The 20399-nt window shown below is 37.9% G+C and overlaps 2 protein-coding genes across 2 annotated transcripts; both read left to right on the top strand.

Moving 5' to 3' along the window:
• The first annotated feature begins 7197 nt into the window (after positions 1-7197).
• Positions 7198-8746, top strand: LOC145116664 (uncharacterized). The gene is made up of 2 exons (XM_079052994.1): positions 7198-7304; positions 7819-8746. The coding sequence occupies exons 1-2, from the start codon at positions 7198-7200 to the stop codon at positions 8744-8746; spliced, it is 1035 nt and encodes a 344-aa protein (XP_078909120.1).
• A 2098-nt stretch (positions 8747-10844) lies between these two features.
• LOC145116650 (uncharacterized) lies at positions 10845-11705 on the top strand. Its single transcript, XM_079052974.1, has one exon. The coding sequence runs from the start codon at positions 10845-10847 to the stop codon at positions 11703-11705; it is 861 nt and encodes a 286-aa protein (XP_078909100.1).
• Positions 11706-20399: the final 8694 nt, after the last annotated feature.

Genomic DNA, 20399 nt, shown 5'->3' with positions numbered 1-20399 from the left:
TTACACATTTGAAAAGGTTAACCAAGGTTATGTTCTGATGGGTAACAATTCTACATGTCCAGTTGTTGGACATGGCTCAGTCAGAATTCGGATGTTTGACGGGGTTATCCGAACCACTGGGGAAGTTAAATATGTTCCTGACCTCAGAAGAAACTTGTTATCTCTCAGTTCTTTTGATAAAAACGGATATGAGTTTTCTGGTTAAGATGGAGTTCTTAGGGTATTCAAAGATGGTTCTGATAAACTGAGAGCCAAGCGCAAAACCTCAGATCTCTACTTTCTTGACGGGAAAACAATCTCGATTGATGTTGTTGTTGTTTCAAAGTCCTTTCCTGGTTCAGATCAATCCCGTCTTTGGCACCTTCGACTCGGCCGTATGAGTTTTCACGGCATGTCTGAGTTGAGTCGAAGAGGATTACTTGGTGAACAAAAGATTGTTGATTTAGAGTTCTGTGAAGACTGTGTATATGGCAAGGCAAAAAAAGTGAGATTTATGAGTGGTATGCATACAACGAAAGGACCACTTGACTATGTACACTCAGATTTGTGGGGACAGGCTCGAGTTTCTTCGAAAGGTGGAGTTGTTTATATGCTCACCATCATTGATGATTTCTCCAGGAAGGTGTGGTCTTTCTTCTTGAAACATAAAGGAGATGTTTTTTCTACCTTCATAAATTGGAAAGTACAAGTTGAAAAGCAATCAGGATTGGTGGTAAAGTATCTTCGCACGGATAATGGACTTGAGTTTTGCTTAGAAGAGTTTAATGCCTATTGTCGAAAGGAAGGAATTACTTGACATCGCACGGTAGTCCATACACCTCAACAAAATGGCGTAGCTGAAAGGATAAATCGCACCATTGTGGAGAAGGTCCTGTGTGTAACGCCCGTGTTTCGAGGCTAAGCATTGATGCGATGATGTAATAGTCTAGGTCAACCGTTGTAACCCATTTTAAAGTAATAAAGATGAATTACTTGAATATTATGTGAATTATGTGCTTTTGTGTGCTTATTACTTGTTTATAATAATATAATAAATAAAGGATAAAAATAAGCGTCAAAAATAAAATGTTAGATAAGCCCGTTATCGATGAAGAAAGTTGTAGTGGCCGTGACAAGGATTTCGGAGGTATAAAGAACGTCGAAATCCGAGTTATAACGAAGAAGTTATGGCATGTCGAAGTTTCGCGACAGAACCGGCACGACACTGCGTGACGTAAATAGTGAATTTACGATAGAGGACTTTTTAGCCTTAGCTATCTAAATGAAAGTCGTAGTGTTTGTTAAACCGAGAGCATGCATAAAAAGAACGCCCAAATCTGACTTTGTATGAGGAAGTTATGATTTTTCTAAGTTTCGGATTAGCAGTATGCAGCCCGAAGTTCGAATATTAGATCGAACTATTTCTGGCCGACACAACCTAAGCGAGAATCGAATGTCTCGTTAATAGTAGCGCAACGGTAAAAGAACAGATGAAATCGGACGTCGGATGAAGGATATATGAATTTTAACGCATTTTCCTGTCCCGACCTGTTAAAAATATAACTTTAAAAATATAGTCAAAATTAGCCAACGGAGTCTAAACAAAAGTTGTAGAATACGATCCCACCTACGCGTGGATATAAAGAACGTCGAAAACGGAGCTCGTATGCGAAAGTTATGAATTTTAGAAGTCGGGAGGCGAATCTGCGAGAATCGATGACGTGGCATAATATCAGCCGTCACTTGTTCCCCACGGTCTCGCTTCGGATGGTGACAGCTGGTGCGAGGGCTACGCCCCGCGTAATCTGAAGGACGCCCCGCGTACGAAGATGTTACGCTCTGCGGTCTAGCCTTCCACGGTCCAGAAGCCTCCACGATGACCCAGCAGCTTGTCGACGCGTGTTGTACGACTTCGCGAGTACGCCCAACGTACTTCGGACTACGCCCAGTGTAGTGCGAAGCCTCGCACCTATAAATAGGGGTGCGAGGGCAGTCGATTTTACACACCATTTCCCATTCTTTTTCTCACTCTACTCTCTCTCTCTAGCCACCCTAATCTACCCCGAAGCCTAGGGAACCTCCCTAGCACTAGAAGAAAGTCCCGGAGCGCCCGAAGGCTCCGAGAAAAAGAGTTTTTTGGTTTGAAACTCTGCCCGCACGGAGCCCAGTTTTCAAGCAAACTTCCCGGTTTCGTCGAAAGAAATTATTTTAAGAAGCGAAGTGTTGTCTGAATCACTCCTTATAAGGTGAGTGTATAGTCACTTTCATCTTACACATAGATATGAAGTATTTTATATAAATTACGTGCTATGTGTATATATATTATATGTTTACTTGAGATCTATGTTGGATGAAAGATCTGAACATCTTTCTCTTTAGATTTGAACTTTTTCCTTCAGATCTAGACTTTTTCCTTCAGATCTAAAGTTTTCCCTTAAGATCTAAACTTTTCTTCCAGATCTGACCCTTTTTCCTTCACATCTAGACTTTCTCACTTCAGATCTGAACTTTTCAGATCTAAACCTCATATATGAATAATTTATACTTGAGATCTATGCTATATGAAAGATATAAACTTCGTTTTCATATTTGAGTTGTATATGTGTTTTATATCTACAAATATGTTGGGTAAAACATAGGTAGATGAAATAGTTGGTGTGTGATAAAATGATGAGAGGCCTCGATGTTGACGTTGATCCAGTCATCTAGCGGAGTATGGATGACTACCATAGACTTTTCTAGGAAGTCCAGTGGAACGCTAGCAGGTTCGCAACCTGTAGGTGTTTGTGAACGATGTGTTCACTGGTGTACTCCATCCACCCCATGGTTGCCTTTCGGACACTTATGGATGAGGAATCCCCTTAGCAGTAGTGTCCATCCCGATGAAATTCCTTAGGATAGGTCCCTTATGATAGATGCTTTAGGGACGTAAGGTGAGGATAACGGGAACGGGTAATCGGGTTTAATGATTGTTGAAAATAATAAACTGATTTATTATGGGTTGAAAACCATATATGCTCACCAGGCTCCCCAGCATGACCCACTCAGTTTCTTGTATTACAGGTAGTGACAAAAGCATAGTTGGATGATTTGACGATATATTATGGATTCATAGGCCAGTAGAAAATAAATAGAATGTTGTGAGGCCTATAATGTTTTGAGGCCAATTTTGTTTTGTGGCCTATACTGTTTTGTTTATGCCTTTGGTCTGTATCGACGATGACATCCTGAATGTAATGAAAATACATTTCTTTAAGAAATGCTTTGATAAATTTTCATCATATTTTGTTTTGGGAACAAATTCCGCAACACTTTTCTTTGAAAGATTACTCTGATTTTATTATAAAAGCATAAATGAAATCGGTCTTTTGTGGCCGTAAAAATGGGGATGTCACAAGTGTATGCTTTCTAATTCCAAATTGCCAAAGTCTTTTTGGGTGGAGGCTGCCTCGACTACTTGCTATCTCATCAACTGATCACCATCACGAGCAATTGAGAAGAAAACTTTGTTTGAGTTATGGTCCGGGAAACCTTTCGATTATACAAATTTAAAGCCTTTTGGATGTCCAACTTATGCACGAGTTGACAATGGGATGTTAGGACCATAAGCAATAAAATGTGTTTTTCTTGGGTACAATCTGGGTGTTAAAGGGTACAAGTTGTGGAGCTTTGATCTGAAGAAAGTCATTATCTCAAGAGATGTTACTTTTGATGAGTCTAGTATGATTCAACCAATCTCAGACTCTTCAAAAGATACAGCTGCATCAGATGCATCATCAGAAGCAAGTAAAGAAAAAGCTCAAATAGAGGTGGAACTTCCTACTTCACCTTCTACTTTCGTTCCAAGTTTAGTAGAAAATCAGGAGTCTTCATCGTCTGATGAGCCCGTTGTTGTTGAAGAGTCAACATCTTTACCACCACGAGTTACCACTCCATGCATTGCAAGAGATAAACCGAGAAGAGATGTTGTACCTCCAAAGATGTATGATGAAGCTGATCTTGTTGCTTATGCATTTATTGTTGCTGATGATATTAAGTCTGGAATGGAGCCTGTGAATTATGATGAGGCTGTTAAGTCTAAAGACTCAAGTGATTGGATGATTGCAATGCAAAGTGAGATGGAGTCCTTGCAAAGAAATGGTACTTGGGATTTAGTTCCTATTCCGAAAGGCAAAAGACCAGTTAAATGAAAGTGGGTCTACAAGCTCAAGGAACCTGTCAACCCGGATGAGAAACCAAGGTACAAAGCTCGTTTAGTAGCTAAAGGCTATAATCAGATTCCTAGTATTGATTACACTGACATTTATTCCCCAGTTGTTAAACATACTTCTATCCGTTTATTTTTGGGATTGGTTGATTCTAATGATTATAAATTAGAGTAACTTGATGTTACTACAGCTTTCTTAAATGGTGTGCTTGAGGAAGATATTTTTATGCAACAACCTAATGGTTTTGTAGTTCCTGGCAAGGAGGAATATGTGTGTAAATTGAATAAATCTATTTATGGCCTCAAGCAGTCTCCTATACAATGGTATAAGAGGTTTGATTCGTTCATGACTAGTCACGAATTCAAGAGGTGCGCCAGTGATTGATGTGTTTATTATAAAAGCAGTGATGAGGGCTCGATGATTTACTTACTCTTATACGTGGATGACATTTTGATCGCAGCGAAAGATATGAAGGAGATTCATAATTGAAAGACTAGTTGAAAGCTGACTTTGAAATGAAGGACTTAGGAGCTGCAAAAAAGATTTTAGGTATGGAAATTGTTCGTGACAGGAAGTCTAGGATCTTTCATCTTTCTCAGGAAAACTATATTGAGAAATTCCTAAGATGCTTCAATATGCATGACGCAAAACCTGTCAACACACCTTTTGCAGCTCATTTCAAGCTATCATCCCGTTTAAGTCCTACTACTGAGACTGATATGGCCTACATGGAACGCGTACCATACTCTAGTGTTGTCGGATCCTTGATGTATGCTATGATTTGCAGGCACCCTGATTTGGCTTATGTTGTTAGCATGGTTAGTAGATATATGGCGAACCCGGGAAAAGAACATTGGAAAGCAGTGCAATGGATATTTTGTTATCTGCGTGGTACGTCTTCTATATGTCTACACTTTGGTAAATCTAAAACTGGGGTGCTTGGATATGTTGATTCATATTATGGAAAAGACTTGGATAAATGAAGATCGATTACATGGTATGTGTTTACTTTGCTTGGTTGTGCTATTAGCTGGAAAGCCCATTTACAGTCTACAGTTGCTTTGTCATCTACTGAGGTAAAGTATATGGCGATCACAGAAGCAGTTAAGGAAGATATTTGGTTGAAGGGTTTATTTAGTGAACTCGATGATAGATTAAAGGTCACCATGGTATTCTGTGACAATCAAAGTGCTATCTTCTTGAGTAAATATCAAAAGTTTCATGACCGAACAAAGCACATGGATATCCGTTTCCATTTTGTGTGGGATATCATTGAAAAAGGTGATTGTGTCGTTGACAAAATTCCTAAAAATTATAATCCCACTGATATGTTCACCAAGAGTCTTCCTATAGCCAAGTTCAAATTATGTTTGGACTTGGTGGGTGTTTCTGATCGCAATTGAGCCTGGTTAGGCTCGTGGTGGAGGAAGTATTTTATTTTTCGGAATCAGTTTTTCTCTATATGGTGATTGCAGGTTCTTATAGAGTATTGAAGTTTGATAAGCATGTTATGATTTTCATTTTGTTTTTGTAAAGTCAAGGTGAAAATTGTGGAAATTATGCCTTCTAAAATGACAAGTTCTCAATACTAGAAGGACCAAAATTGTAAATTTTGGTTAATAAACTCTTTTGTCAAATTTGTTGTCAGACATTAGTGTTGAAAAATCGAAAGAGGGTTGGTGGCTTAAAATTAAGGCAACTGTGAAGGTCTATATGCATTTGAAGAAAGTTGCATGTTTGATTCAAACACCACATTGTAACGGATTACGCTCTCACATTTCTTTAATCCTATTGATGCTTTACGATGGACGGAGAATGGCAAGAGGCCAGAAGCAGAAGACAGAGGAAGACATCGAAGATCGGAGATCAAAAAAGGTGGAATCACACAGGGGTAATGACGATGTTTGTATCTAATCTTCCGCATGAGACCAGAATCGACTCCTTAAAAAGTATCTTTGCTAAATACGGGGGGAAGTGGTGGATGTTTATGTGGCTACAAAGAAGGACGTAAACAAAAGGTCGTTTGCTTTCATGAGATTTAAAAAGATGAAAGATGAACGAAAGTTTGAGGCATCACCTTCAAAGGTAGAAAGCTTGAAGTTAACATAGCGAGGTTTGCAAGGAAACCGGTCGACTCTACGGAGGATAAGATAGTGATGAACCAGAATCTATATAGATGTCCAATGGAAAAGCGATGGAATGGCAGGGATAATAGATCTTTTGCAGATGTTGTAGGTGGTAGGAACAAACTACGGAGAACTCTGCCCGACCAACCTCAAGAATATTCGACTCCAATTAAAATCGTGGATGACTCACCGCTTAGGGGATGGTTGAGATGTAAGTTAACCTTGATCGGGGAACTGTATAGTTTGGATCACCTGGAAAAGGCACCATTCTCATTCAAGAATTGTGATGGGTCAAAATGTGAACTAAAATATCTGGGTGGGCTAAGAATTGGTGTCAAGTTCATAGATGAAAAAAGCAGAGATTCGTTCTTATAAGGGTGGACTGAATGGTTTAGGTCGATGGAGAGTGGTGATATTGCGACCTATAACTTAGAAAGGATTGCATGGTTAAAGATTCTTGGTCTCCTACAAAACAAAATCTATGGTCGAAAGAAAATTTCACGACAATTGCAGACTCGGTTGGCAGAGTGATTATTCCATTTGGAGTTGATATATCTAATGCGAATTTAGCCTACGGGAAAGTGGGTGTTATCACAAACTCGTTATCATACATCTCCAGTGAGCCGATCGTGGAGATTAACGGAGAGACTATTAAAATCAAAATTGTTAAAGTCGATCTTGGCTGGACTCCGTTTAAGCAATACGAGAAATCATTGGAGGATAACTCCTCGTCAGACGATGGTGAGGAGGACGTGGATGACATGGAAGGAGATGACGAGGATGAACATGTATCTGATACTATTCCTATACAGAATAACATCGAAGAACTGGAAGAAGGAGAGATTGGAACTGAGGAAGGAACGGAACTAAATTAATACAGAAACATGGCTGGCAATACTAGCTACTTGGTGGAGGCTCCGTCACCGGCGACCATGGCAGCGGAGGAGACTGACAGTGGAAGTGGAACCCCACGCATAGAGAATCTCAAAAGGTGCAAATTAATGTGAACGTTAATGAAGGGTCACACGAAGAATCGGTAAATGCAGCGCCACCCCAAAACTTGGAGTCTAATAATTTGGACCATATGGATACGTCAAATGGGCCCCTAAATATTTTAACTCTATCCGGTTGCTTTGGGCCGTTTCCTAACAGTCCGGGTCGAGGTGAACTATATACGGGTCGGATTAATAACAACTTTAAAGGATCCCACGATAAAAGAAGAAGGATATTGACGCCGATTCCTGAGTCGTCCAAGGAAAACCAGATGGTGTCTTCATGTCAGCCCACTATCGATCTAAATCAAGTTCCGCTTCCATCTCAAATCTCGCTCCCGGAATCGGACGACGAGTCACAATCAACATTATCTTTGGAAATCAGGAACACGGTGGAGGTTGGTAAAATGTTGGGCTTCGATATGTAATGTGACAACGAGGTCCTCAAAGAGGTACTTGGCGAAGAAGGAGAAAACCAATTACCCCAATGAACATCATGTCACTAAACATCAGAGGCCTTGGAGAGAAACATAAATCTGATTGGGTTGGTAGGCTGAGAAGAGAACATAAATTATGTTTGGTTGGAATTCAAGAAACGAAATTGGGTGAATCTTCCCAGCCTTTCAATCCAGCTATTTGTTGGGGCGACTCTGACTGTAATTTCGAGCAAGTATTCACTACAGCTAGATCGGGAGGGATAATAACGATATGGGATAATAGAATGTTTTCATTGGTGGATGTGATTAAATCAAGAAATTTTATAGTGACACTGGGGAACTTTGTGGGTATCGATGGGCTCACGGATTTTGTTAACGTGTATGGTCCCCAACAGGAACGTGAGAAAGTTAAAGTATGGAAGGAATTGTTAACAATAAAGTTGTCGAGAACGGCAACCTGGATTTTCATGGGAGATTTCAATGTGGTAAGGCGACCTGATGAACGGATAAATTCTGAATTCTGTATCCGAAGTGCAAACGAGTTCAACAAGTTCATCCTTAATGGCGAATTAACGGACTTGAAGATGGGAGGTCAAAAATTTACATACTTCAGAACTCTAGGAGGGAAATTGAGTAAGTTAGATCACTTTTTGGTGTGTTCCAATTTTCTTTTTGTGTATCCTCTTGCCTCCTCTTTTGCAATGAATAGAGACCTATTAGACCAATCCCCTATTGTGATGAGGGCTAGATGTGAGGACTTTGGACCGCCCCCGTTCAAGTTCTTAAACTCCTGGCTACTAAACGATAAACTTGATGGAGTCATTAAGGATACGTGTTATGGGTTTAGAGGTTATGGTACCCCTGACATGATTCTCTTGAATAAATTGAAGCACCTAAAATCGGCTATCAGAAACTGGAAAATCAACACAGTAAATATGGAGAACAGGGAAGTTGAAGAATGGAAAAAAAGAATGGCAGAAATAGAACTGTTGGCGGAATCTTGATCCCTGACTATTGCTGAAGTGAAAGAAAGATCAAATTTGGGAGTCAAGATTGACGAACACGCAAGAGTGATGGCCATGAACTTAAAGCAACAGGCAAAGTTAAAATGGGAGATTGACGGAGATGAGAATACCCGATTTTTCCATAACTATGTGAATAATAGGAATCGGAAAAACCATATACATGGGATTATGATCAACGGTGCTTGAAGTACTAGTCCGTTGGAAATCATAAAGGAGGCATAAAAGTTTTTTGGGAATAAATTTAAAGAGAGATGGCCAATTAGACCAAAATTCCGTAACCCGGGTTTTAGAAAACTTTCTGAACTCGATGCCAGATACTTGGAAGCCGAATTTACAACCGATGAAATAAAAAACACGATTTGGTCATGTGGTGGTGATAAATCGCCGGGACCTTATGGATTCACGTTCAAATTATTAGACCACAAACAGATGGCTTATAATTCAAATTATTTTCTGTTGGTGGAGCTTTCTGTTGACATATTGGAGAAGAAAGGTTGGCTGGAAAACAGAGATAGAAAAGATGATGGATGGTGGTAATCGTGTTCTCTGATACCATATAATGATTTCAATCTTTTTGTTTATTTTATTCCATAGAATTGTCACAGTATAAATACAGGAGAATATCCTAAAGACTATGGAAAGTTACAACAAATAAGGAAAAATAAATCAAAAGAGATATGTACATTAAATAATACAAAATTCAAAATAATTTGAATTATACGCCATCTGTTTGTGGTTTATTTTATTCCTTATTTGTTGTAACTTTCCATAGTCTTTAGGATATTCTCCTGTATTTATACTGTGACAATTCTATGGAATAAAATAATCAAAAGAGATATGTACATTAAATAATACAAAATTCAAAATAATTTGAATTATAAGCCATCTGTTTGTGGTCTAATACAAATTTGTAAATTTTTTTTGGGAGTTGTTGAAAGAGGATATCGTGGGGATGGTAAAGTACTTTGAAGTGCATGGAAGGGTATCATGTGGGTGTAACTCCTCTTTTATATCCCTTGCGGCGAAATCTAAGGATCCAGTTCATTTCGGAGACTTCAGACCAATAAGCTTGATCGGGTCCATTTATAAAATTATAGCAAAACTGCTTGCAAATAGATTAAAAAGGTAATCGGCAGCATCATTGATGAAGTTCAATCTGAATACGTGGAGGGTAGAAACATATTAGAAGGGTCGATGATAGTTAATGAGCTTTGCTCATGGGCAAAGGCAAAAGGCAAAAAGATGCTACTTTTCAAAGCTGACTTCAATAAAGCATTTGATTCTGTAAATTGGGCATTCCTGGATTCAATCATGGAACAAATGGGATTTGGATTAAAATGGAGAATATGGATGAGCGGTTGTTTGGGATCCGGTAGAGCTTCGGTAATAATCAACGGTAGCCCAACTAAAGAGTTCTCAATGACAAAGGGAGTCAGACAGGGTGACCCACTCTCCCCATTCCTATTTATCATTGCGATGGAAGGGCTCAATCAAGCGATGAAAACAGCAGTGGATATAGGAATTTATGAAGGAATAAAATTTTCACAATCTAACATCTGCTTGTCTCATTTATTTTACGCAGATGACGCACTATTTATTGGAGAATGGTCGAGGAGGAACATTGCAAATTTAGCAAGAATCTTAAGATGTTTTTATGTGTCGTCAGGATTAAAGGTGAACTTCAGGAAGTCAAAGGTTTTTGGGGTAGGGGCATCAATTATGGAAGTATCAAACTGGGCAGCTCCTCTCGGGTGTGAACCTTCATCTATCCCATTCTATTATCTTGGAATTCCGGTGGGTGAAAACATGAATCGGAGGCGAGCATGGAGACCGATTATTGATAAATTCCAAGATAAGCTCACGACTTGGAAAGCGAAATCATTGAGCTTCGGTGGTAGAGTAACCCTTGCAAAGGCCGTCCTCGGTAACCTGCCTACATACTTTATGTCGATTTTTGCAGTGTTGAAAGGTGTCATCGACACATTGGAAAAAATCAGAAGGAACTTTATTTTGGAACAAGGAGTATGGGAAAAAAAGTATTTGCTGGGTTGCTTGGGATAAGCTTGTTTCTCCAAAAATGATTGGCGGAATTGGGCTTGGGTCGATTAAATCTCTCAATATTTCATTGTTAGCAAAATGGACGTGGCGATTGAAATCTGATGATTCAGCTTTGTGGGCGAAAACTATTCGATGTATTCATAATTTAGACGGAAGGCACTGGTCTGTTTTTGCTAATAGATCAAGTATCGGAGTATGGAAAAATATAACTAAATCCAGGTCGTTTCTACAAACGGTCAACATTGATCCCAATGAAATAATATCTTGGAACTTGAATGAAGGTCGTTGGACATCAGAATTTGTTTCTAACGGTAGCTTTATGGTAAATCGGTTACGTGAAAGGATCGAATTAGCTGGGTATGTGGTATGTGATGGACCGTTTAATTGGGGAAAAGCAACTCCGTTCAAGATTCTGTCATTCATGTGGAGAGCAAAGCAAGGAAAAATTCCATCCGCTATGACACTTAGTAAGCGTGGGATCCCTATCTCATCAACAAGATGTAGCGGTTACAACTTGGAAGAGGAGACATCTGACCACATTTTGATCACGTGCCCGAAGGCGACTACTGTCATAGAATTGATCCTAACTTGGTGTGAAATCCGTTGTGAAAGATTTACTTCGGTAAAGGATATGATACTTTTCGTTTCAAGGTGGTCAGGATGTAATAGGAGAAAGAGACTACTGAATATGATATTATGCGGAGCATTATGGTGCTTATGGTTGGACAGAAACAAACGGGTTTTTGAAAATATTCACGCATCACCGGTGATCACAATAGAAAGGATAAAAGCCTTAACTTTTACTTGGTGCAAACATAGAACTTCATGCAAAAAGGTTGATTGGATAGTGTGGAATTTATGCCCTTTTCTTTGTTTGTAATTTTCATTTTGTTCTTCTTTGTACTCTTTTACCCACATCATCTTGATGTGGTTTATTAATATATTTTCCGTTTTCCAAAAAAGACGCAAGAAGAAAACGTATACCTTCGACATATTAAAGTCGACATATTTAACATGCTTTCACATTACCCATGCATATATAAAAAGACTCGAAGGTTTTAAAGATTTTATCAAGATTATAACATCAACCTAAATACATCACAACAAAACAACTCTAGCTCATAGTATTTTTCATTTTATCCAAAACTCGGTAACACTGCAAAACTAAAGTGAATTGTTTTTTTGCTTCCTTCACCCGTGGTTTTTCCCATTTTGGGTTTTCCACGTAAACCCTTGTGTCTCTTTTATTTACATTTTCATTCGTATTTTATTGGTGGTAGATTACATTTGATATTTTAATTTCATTCCGCATCGAACTAATATTAGTCTAAATTACTCGGATTCTTGGGTCCTGTTTTCACACATGTTTTACTACAGGTGAGGTGGTGGTAGTGGTGGCGGTGGTGACAGGGTAGTGGTGGTGGTGATGACAGTGGTGGCGGTGATAGGGTAGCGGTGGATGTGATGGTAGGTCGGTTTTTACGGTAATGGTGTGTGTGTATGTGTTGTGGGGGTAGTGGTGGTGAGGTGTGTGTGTGTGTGTGTTGTGGGGGTAGTGGTGGTGAGGTGTGTGTGTGTGTGTTTGTGGGGGTGGGGGTGGTTGTGTGCATGTATGTGTGTTTGTGAGGGTGGGTGTGCGTATGTGTGTGTTTGTGGGAGTGGGGGTTTGTGTGTTTGTAGGGGTGAGTATGTGTGTGTGTGAGGTAGTGGTGGTGGTGTGTGTGTGTATTTTTGGGGGTGGGGGTGGGTTGGGGCGGGGCTTGGGAGTGGGTGGATATGGATGGGTTGGGGGTGTTAGGGTGAAGGTATGTAGAGGTGGGTGAGGTTGGGATGGATTTCTGTTTATATTTTTGAAATTTTCTGGAATTAGAAAAATATGAAAAACAATGATTATGGTTTTGCAAAATTTTATAAGTTCTTTGCAATTTTGGAAAATGTGAAATTTTCATTTTCCGAGTAAAATTTAGAAAAATTGTTGAACTATACGCATTTTCAAAATTCTCATTTTTCTTGAAAAGTTTTTCGGAAAACGACTCATTTTTTCCGTAACTAAACACACCCTTAGACTTTTTGTTTAGGTCTCATAGACGGTTAAACCGTTAAAGTGATCCCAAGGTTAATTTCTACATGACTTGTGTAGGTACCCAATAACAAACGGTTTTGACCGATTGATCACTTTGATTTCGATATTGAAATGACTTTTTTTTTGCCTCGTTTTAGCTATAGAAATTCCAAAACACTTCTCAAATGTGCGTGTGTTGTTAATGTGAAGCGTGGGTTTAAATGACCAAGGTGAAATCAAGTGTTTGTATCGAGAATTACTACAATATAGTTTGATGATTTTCTTTAACTATGCGAATTGAAATTGCTTATTAAGGTTATGGATTGATATGGGTTGCTTGAGCAGTTGAGCTTAGTGGTGAGTAAATAGTAAATGAATAATATGTATCAGATAAGAATCTTAAACATGCAACGTATGAATTCATGACCTAATTAGGAATAGTAATGAAATGTAGAATTATTAGTGTGGATATGATCAAATGCTAATGAAATGTGTTTATTAGATCTTGTTATGATAAGTAAAACATATTAAATGTTTTACTACAGAACTTGTCGATAGATTTGATTCAAATGGTTGACTTGAAACTTAAAATTGAACAATTGTGCAAGGAAATGACAAAAATGAAAAAAATATGTATAATGAGAATAGGTGTGTGTTATATAAACATTAAAAAAGGTAGATGCTTTATGAAATTGAAGAGTACTGCACTATCTTGAATTGTTATTGGAATATTGGTTATAATGTGGATGATAAATATTGTGTCCATGTAGGGATTAATGTGAACCAATAACTTAATTTATTTTAAAAATGTTATTTATATTTTTAATTAAAATAATATATATATATATATATATATATATATATATATATATGGTAAATTACACCGATCGTCCCTCGTGTGAGTGCCAGAAAGCACGTTTGATCCCTATTTTCAAAAATTAACTCGGACCGTCCCTCGTTTGTTTTATACTTGCACGCTTCATCCCTGAAAGACGAATTTGTTGCGTTTTTAGTCCGTTCCAAATTTAAAATGACCATAATGTCCTTATGTATTTATTTTTCAATTAATCTAATAATATTTACTATTATTTTTAATCTAAAAAGAAATTAGGTCCCACTTCCACCCCCTAGTCCTCTACCTTCACCTCACCCACCATTTTTCTCTCTAAACCTGAAGAACACCATACAACACCGGCAACCACTACCTCCCTATTATGTCAAAATCCGGCCACCGGCGGTACATCTGGCCTCCAATCCGCTACCTTCGCCTCTACAATCCGAATTTCCGTTCAAAACCTTCGTCACCGCTGTCAGAATCAACAAATCCACAAGCGGATCTATGCATTCGTTGTCTTAGATCTACATCATCGTGTTCTTCGTCTTCGTCACCACCTGTTATTCGTCACCATGTTTTCGTCGGAGATGGAGCCCAATTTGCATTGCTTTGCGCTTAGGTCTTGGGAGTTACAAACCCGATTTGCAGATGTGTGGCCGTCGGCATATTTGAACAAGAGAGGAGAATGTGGTTGAGTGGATCTTCTTTCTCGGAAGTCATCGATCTCCTTCACCTGTACGCCACCATCAGAAGTCGTCGACGGAGTTTCAGAGGTGTTTTCAGTGATCGGTGGTAGTATCGGAGGAAGAAGTCAGGTTCAAAGGTGACACTTTAAACATAAGCAGATGTAATTTAAGGGTGAAAGAAGGTGGTAGCAAGTGGTGTAAGGTGGTGATGGTGGTTTGGTTCAATGGTGTTAGTCTATGAAGAAGGTGTGAGAACAGGGGAGAAGGAAAGTGACGTAATGAGGGGTTGGGATATTTTGTTTTTTTTTCTTTGTTTTTAATTTAAAATTGATAAGGAAATAAAAGAAAATGAAAAAAGAAATTATCAAGGGTAAAAAGGTCATTTCATGTCAATAGGGACTAAGTGTGCAAGAAAAAACAAACCGAGGGACGATCTGAGTTAATTTTTGAAAATAGGGACTAAACATGCTTTTTGGCATATGCACGAGGGACCAATGGTGTAATTTACCCATATATATATATATATATATATATATATATATATATATATATATATATATATATATATATATATTAAAGCACATGGATAGTTTTAAGAGTAACTTTTCTCAATTCATACTTTTGACACTTTTAACTTTTTCTAATTCATATTTTTTTCGCTTTACTTTTATTTTCTTACACTTTTGCCTTAACCTTTTCCAATTTATACTTTTGTCAATTTACTTTTATTTCCTTACATCACATTTTTGCCACTTTAATTTTTTTTCTCTGCAAACACGTCTGAAAAAAGTAACACCCCACATTCTCGCATACATTTAAGGGTTGTGGTTTATAAGCTATTAAAAGAAAAAAAAAACTATTATCTTAATTAGTTGTACACGTTACTAAGTTCAAAAGCATATATTTCATTCTTAAGGAATGTGAAATATTCTTAAATAAGTATCTTTTAATTCACACAAACCACCAAACCTTTCAAATTGGCATTTAAAATTGCGTATGATTTTAAACAATCAAATATAATATACCAAGAACAATCATGATTTTACGAAGGGTGTTGAACCAAGAACAAGGGATTCTTAAAGAATAAAACGATGGCATTCAAGTTAAATATTGACATAGATGTTCATATTTTTTTTTTATTCTTGAAGAATGTTAAATTCTATACAAATGGTGTTCATGTTTTTTGTGTTCTTAAAGAATGTTGTCAATATGAAACGTAGATTTCTAATTCTGTAATAATGAAATTTCTATTAGAACGAAAAACTTAAAGAATGTTAACTTATGTCGTTATATTCTGAAAGAATGAAACTTTAAGTATGATGAAGATGACTTTTAATCATGAAGATGAAGATGAATGTTGATCATTTCTAGTGGTTATGAAGATGAATTAGATGTAAATTAAATTTGATTTTTCTATTTAAATGGTTATTAATTGATTTAACAATTTACCATATATAATTAATAGCTAAGATTACAAAGTTATTCTTATTAAGGTTTTTGAAATGATTGGTTCATATTAATTCCTATATTCACACAATAATTGTTCATCCACATATGAGTGTGTGTGTGTGTATATATATATATATATATATATATATATATATATATATATATATATATATATGGGTTTTCCGGATTAAACCTTAACTTTATTTTTTACTTGAAAAACCCTCATATTTTTTCTGTTTTCCTGATTTAGCCCTCACAATTTTTATTTTTTTGATTTACCCTTACATTTTCATTTTTTTTGTCGATTTTGCCCTTACATTTTCTCATATTTTCATCTTAAACCTTAACTTTATTTTTTTTCTAAAAAACCCTTACATCTTTGTTATCTTGGAATATTTATTGCATCCAGTTCCATAACTTCATAGTAGATGCTTCCAGCTTCATGATGATTTTGGAGTAATTCTGGAGAGGTGGTCATGTAGATGCATTAGTTGACAATTGGTCAAGAACATTGTAATTTCATGTAATGATATGGAAAATTTCAACCCAAGATGCGCAACGATCATTAGTTTAATCAAGAGTTATCTATATTGAGTTTTTTATGTTTGTTATGGTGAAGGAAGGGTAAAAGTTGTTATTGTTGGCTTTTTTATTCTCATTAGGGAGTTATAGGGTTCTATGATAGAATATGAGAACGACAAGAAGAGAAGAAAGACAACATCCATCGGCGAGAAGAGGTGGAGGGGATGGCTTGTTCTTCTTCCATCATCGAGCCATATGACTCCTAATGAGAATAATCCTTGATTATATTGATGATTGTTACACATCTTGGGTTGAACTTTTTTAGATGATTACATGCCCCTGTAACACCGTAAATTTTCATACAATTTTTTTTAATCACATAAATCTTATCAACACATATCACAAATTCGCCAAAATGTCAAATTATCAAAAACACGTGTTCATATTTATTTGAATAGAATCCAGGATCCTCAGAACATAACTCCATCTCGTGTGTACAATCAAGCCGGCGCCTTCCCGTGATCCTGAGAAGTACCTGAAACACATAACACATAACGCGGTAAGCACGAAGCTTAGTGAGTCCCCAAGCTACCACACACATCTCATTAGCCTCTCATGGCTATATCTCGAATAAGACCCTCTGGTCAATGTGTCTCAGTGGAACCCTCCGGTCCCACAACTCGGGTGGACCCTCTGGTCCTATCTCAACAATGCACAGGATAATATACGGCATAAATCATAAGACAAAATACATGATATCACATGTCTCAGTATAAGCACATAATATCAACATATACACAGAATACTATAACGACATAAGTCACAAAGATAGTATGCACAATAACACATATCACATTATAAACAAATAAGACCCTCCGGTCAATAATGTACTAAGACCCTCCGGTCTACAATATACTAAGACCCTCCGGTCAATAATGTACTAAGACCCTCCGGTCAATAATGTAATTAAGACCCTCTCGTCAATAACACGAATAAGACCCTCCGGTCACACATAAATTACCACACGGGTAAGTATAGTGAGAAGACTCACCTCGGACGGCGAACAGATCCTATAAATTCTGTTGTTGTACTCCGGCCTCTACCACTGAGCCAAACCCACAATTAACCCCATTAGGATCTAAGACCAAACCTTCACATATTAGGTCTATATATGGTCCACCAACCCGACCCATAAATAACCCAAGCCCATTGGGCCCAAACCAAATGGGTCCACAAAGGTCCACTAATGGCCCAACTATGGCCCAATTTTCCAAATTTGGCCCAAACCCTCATATGGGCCTTACCCCAAAGCCCATCTAAATATTATAGTACACATTATTGCTCTTGGATGGCCCATCAATAGCCCAATCACCAAAGCCCAATAGAAAGGCCCAACTCAAGGCCCAAGCAAAATTAGGGTTTTCACATAAAATGACGATTAGGGTTAAGTGTTTCTCACTTAACCCATTAAGTCCATCACTCCACTAGGCCATTCACACAATGAAGTCGGACATAATTCACAATATCAATCTAACAGTCCAACCGCGGGTCCCGGTAAAAATCCAAACTAACAAACCCAAAATTAGGGTTTTCTAAACCCTAATTAGGGTTTCTAGCCCAATCACCAACCAACTAGTCCAGATCAAGCATTTGGGCCGATTAGGGTTTCACTATGTCAAGCACCACCCACTACCACCTCGGATAGTGGTGGTCAGTGGCGGCTCATGGCGGCGGCCACCACCTCACGAGGTGGTGGTGGGTTTTCCGGCCACATAAACACACATACAACCTCAAAAACACCGAAAGCAACAAATACACTCGAAGACACACCCACAGCCACCTCCCACGGTGGCTGGTGGCGGCGGAGGGTGGCAGAAAACAGCAATGGGTGGCAGCCACCACCTTACGGTGGTGGTGGCGGGTTCTTTTGATTTCCAGCCGAGCAAACCCACGTACACACTCACAAATGTGATCTGAACACACAAACACATCTAACTCAGCCTCGTTGGGCGGCAGACGACGACCGAAAGCATAGAAGCGGCGACCTAAGGCCACCGACGACCACAGCCGATGTTCACGACGTCGCATTCATAGCAAGAACGAAAGAGAGAGGAGGTGGGTGGCGTTTAGACTTACCGGCAGCTTCCCTTTCGCTCACGCCCAGCACATCGACGAATCAAAGCTTCAACACTCGGTCTCGGTGGTTCATTTGACTGCCACGATGTCTCCGGCATTAGGGTTGCATTTTCGGTGACGAAGTGGTTGCTGGCGGAGGGTGGTGCTCGGTCACGATAGGGGCAGCGGCTGAAGGTGCTACAATTGATGGTGGCGGCCGATGGTATAATGATTTAGGGTTAGGGTTCCAATATCCAACGAGAGGGAAAGAAAAGAAGGATACGGGGTTAAACCCGTGTCCAATTCAAACTATGTTGCCCAAACATACACTTTTGGTCCCTCCCCACTAAATTATTTTCGGTGTAAATCCAAAAGTTACCCTTTAGCCCCTGATTCTATAAATTCCTTTCATTTTAGGTTCAAAACTTACCATTCAGCCCCTGAGCCTCTCAAATCTCTTCAAATTAAGTTCCAATAATTTACCAACTTCTAAACTTGTATCAATTGGCTCCCCAACACCAACTCCCCGCTAAATATTATTTACTTTAGGATTATTATTCATATTAACCCTTATCTATTTATTTATTTAATATACGGGATGTTACACCCCTACAACGTACTTCACTACATCGATGATGCCACATGGAAGATAAATGTATGCAATCATCAAGCAATGGAGTTACAACACAATATTTCTAGATTTACTCCAAATCATCATGAAGCTGAGATCATCTATCATGAAATTATGGAAACGAATGCAAGAAAACTTTCAAGATAACAAAGATGTAAGAACTTTTTAGAAAAAAATAAATAAATAAAGTTGAGGTTTAATCCTACAAAATGAAAAAATGTAGGAGCTAAATTGAAAAAACTGAAAATGTAAGGGGTAAATCGAAAAATAAAAAATGTAAGGACTAAATCGGGAAAAGAAATATAAGTTTTTTCAAGAAAAAATAAAATTGATGTTTAATCAAAAAAAAAAACTCAATATATTTGGTTTTTTTGTAAACATCCCATAATAATACACATGGAAATCAGGGAAGTATACTTGGTTAAATATACAAGTTCTATAGTCGAAAGTCTCTGTAACATCCTATTTTAAGATTAGCTGTAAATTAATTTAATTAAATAATAATTATAAAAGTAAATTCAATTAAATTTATATTGAAAGACCGAGATTAAAAGATTAGGAGTTTATCTATCTCATGAAAGGTCTATATTTGACCGTCCTTTACCTAACTAATCCTTTGATCGAGGGACTAATTTGATTAGGTCCATATAGTTAATAGACTTTGATGATTTTCACCCAATAAATCAACAATCGGTAGTGGTTCTTATGATAATATGATTCTTCTTTGAGATTTATACTAAGGCCCCGTTTGATACGCATCTTTTCAGGTCCAAACAGATCTTTCTGGCTGAATGGACCGGAAAGACTGTTTGATTTGCACAAAAGAAGGGGTCTTTCCCGGTAAGATATGTCTTTCCCAGAAAGCCCCAAAATCATATCTTTCTGACTGAATGGGCTGGAAAGACAATTATACACCAAACCCCACCTCTTTCTTTCTTTATTGGATTATTAATTTTTTTAAATAACTTTTTTTAAATTTATTTTTTATTGAATTATTACTTTTTTTCATCATTCAGCACAGTTAATCAGATGTACAATCAAACAGCATGGTTTCTTTCCCAGTCAGAAAACTTTCTCAGACAGCACTTTACCGGACAACACTTTCCCAGACAGAAACTATCAAACGGGACTTAACCTTACGACATTCGTCTAAACCATATAATATACTTTGCTCTATATTTTTACCAATAACCTTTTTCTTGTTTATGTGCTCCTTTACGTGAGCTAAATATCAGCACATAACAAGAACAACAAGTAACACATGTTTACAATTT

Source organism: Lactuca virosa, chromosome 1 (genome assembly GCF_052849685.1).
Source record: "Lactuca virosa cultivar CGN04683 chromosome 1, Lactuca_virosa_CGN04683_v6, whole genome shotgun sequence".
NCBI classification, from domain to species: domain Eukaryota; kingdom Viridiplantae; phylum Streptophyta; class Magnoliopsida; order Asterales; family Asteraceae; genus Lactuca; species Lactuca virosa.
Note: the sequence above shows the minus strand (reverse complement) of the source record. Positions and strands in the feature narration are given on the sequence as shown.

Excerpts from the sequence above, each read along its gene's own strand:
- LOC145116664 (XM_079052994.1), top strand. The coding sequence starts at position 7,198 with ATGGCTGGCAATACTAGCTACTTGGTGGAGGCTCCGTCACCGGCGACC. Across the intron at positions 7,305-7,818 it reads CGCATAGAGAATCTCAAAAG|AGGCCTTGGAGAGAAACATA; the intron begins GTGCAAATTAAT and ends ACTAAACATCAG.
- LOC145116650 (XM_079052974.1), top strand. The coding sequence starts at position 10,845 with ATGATTGGCGGAATTGGGCTTGGGTCGATTAAATCTCTCAATATTTCA.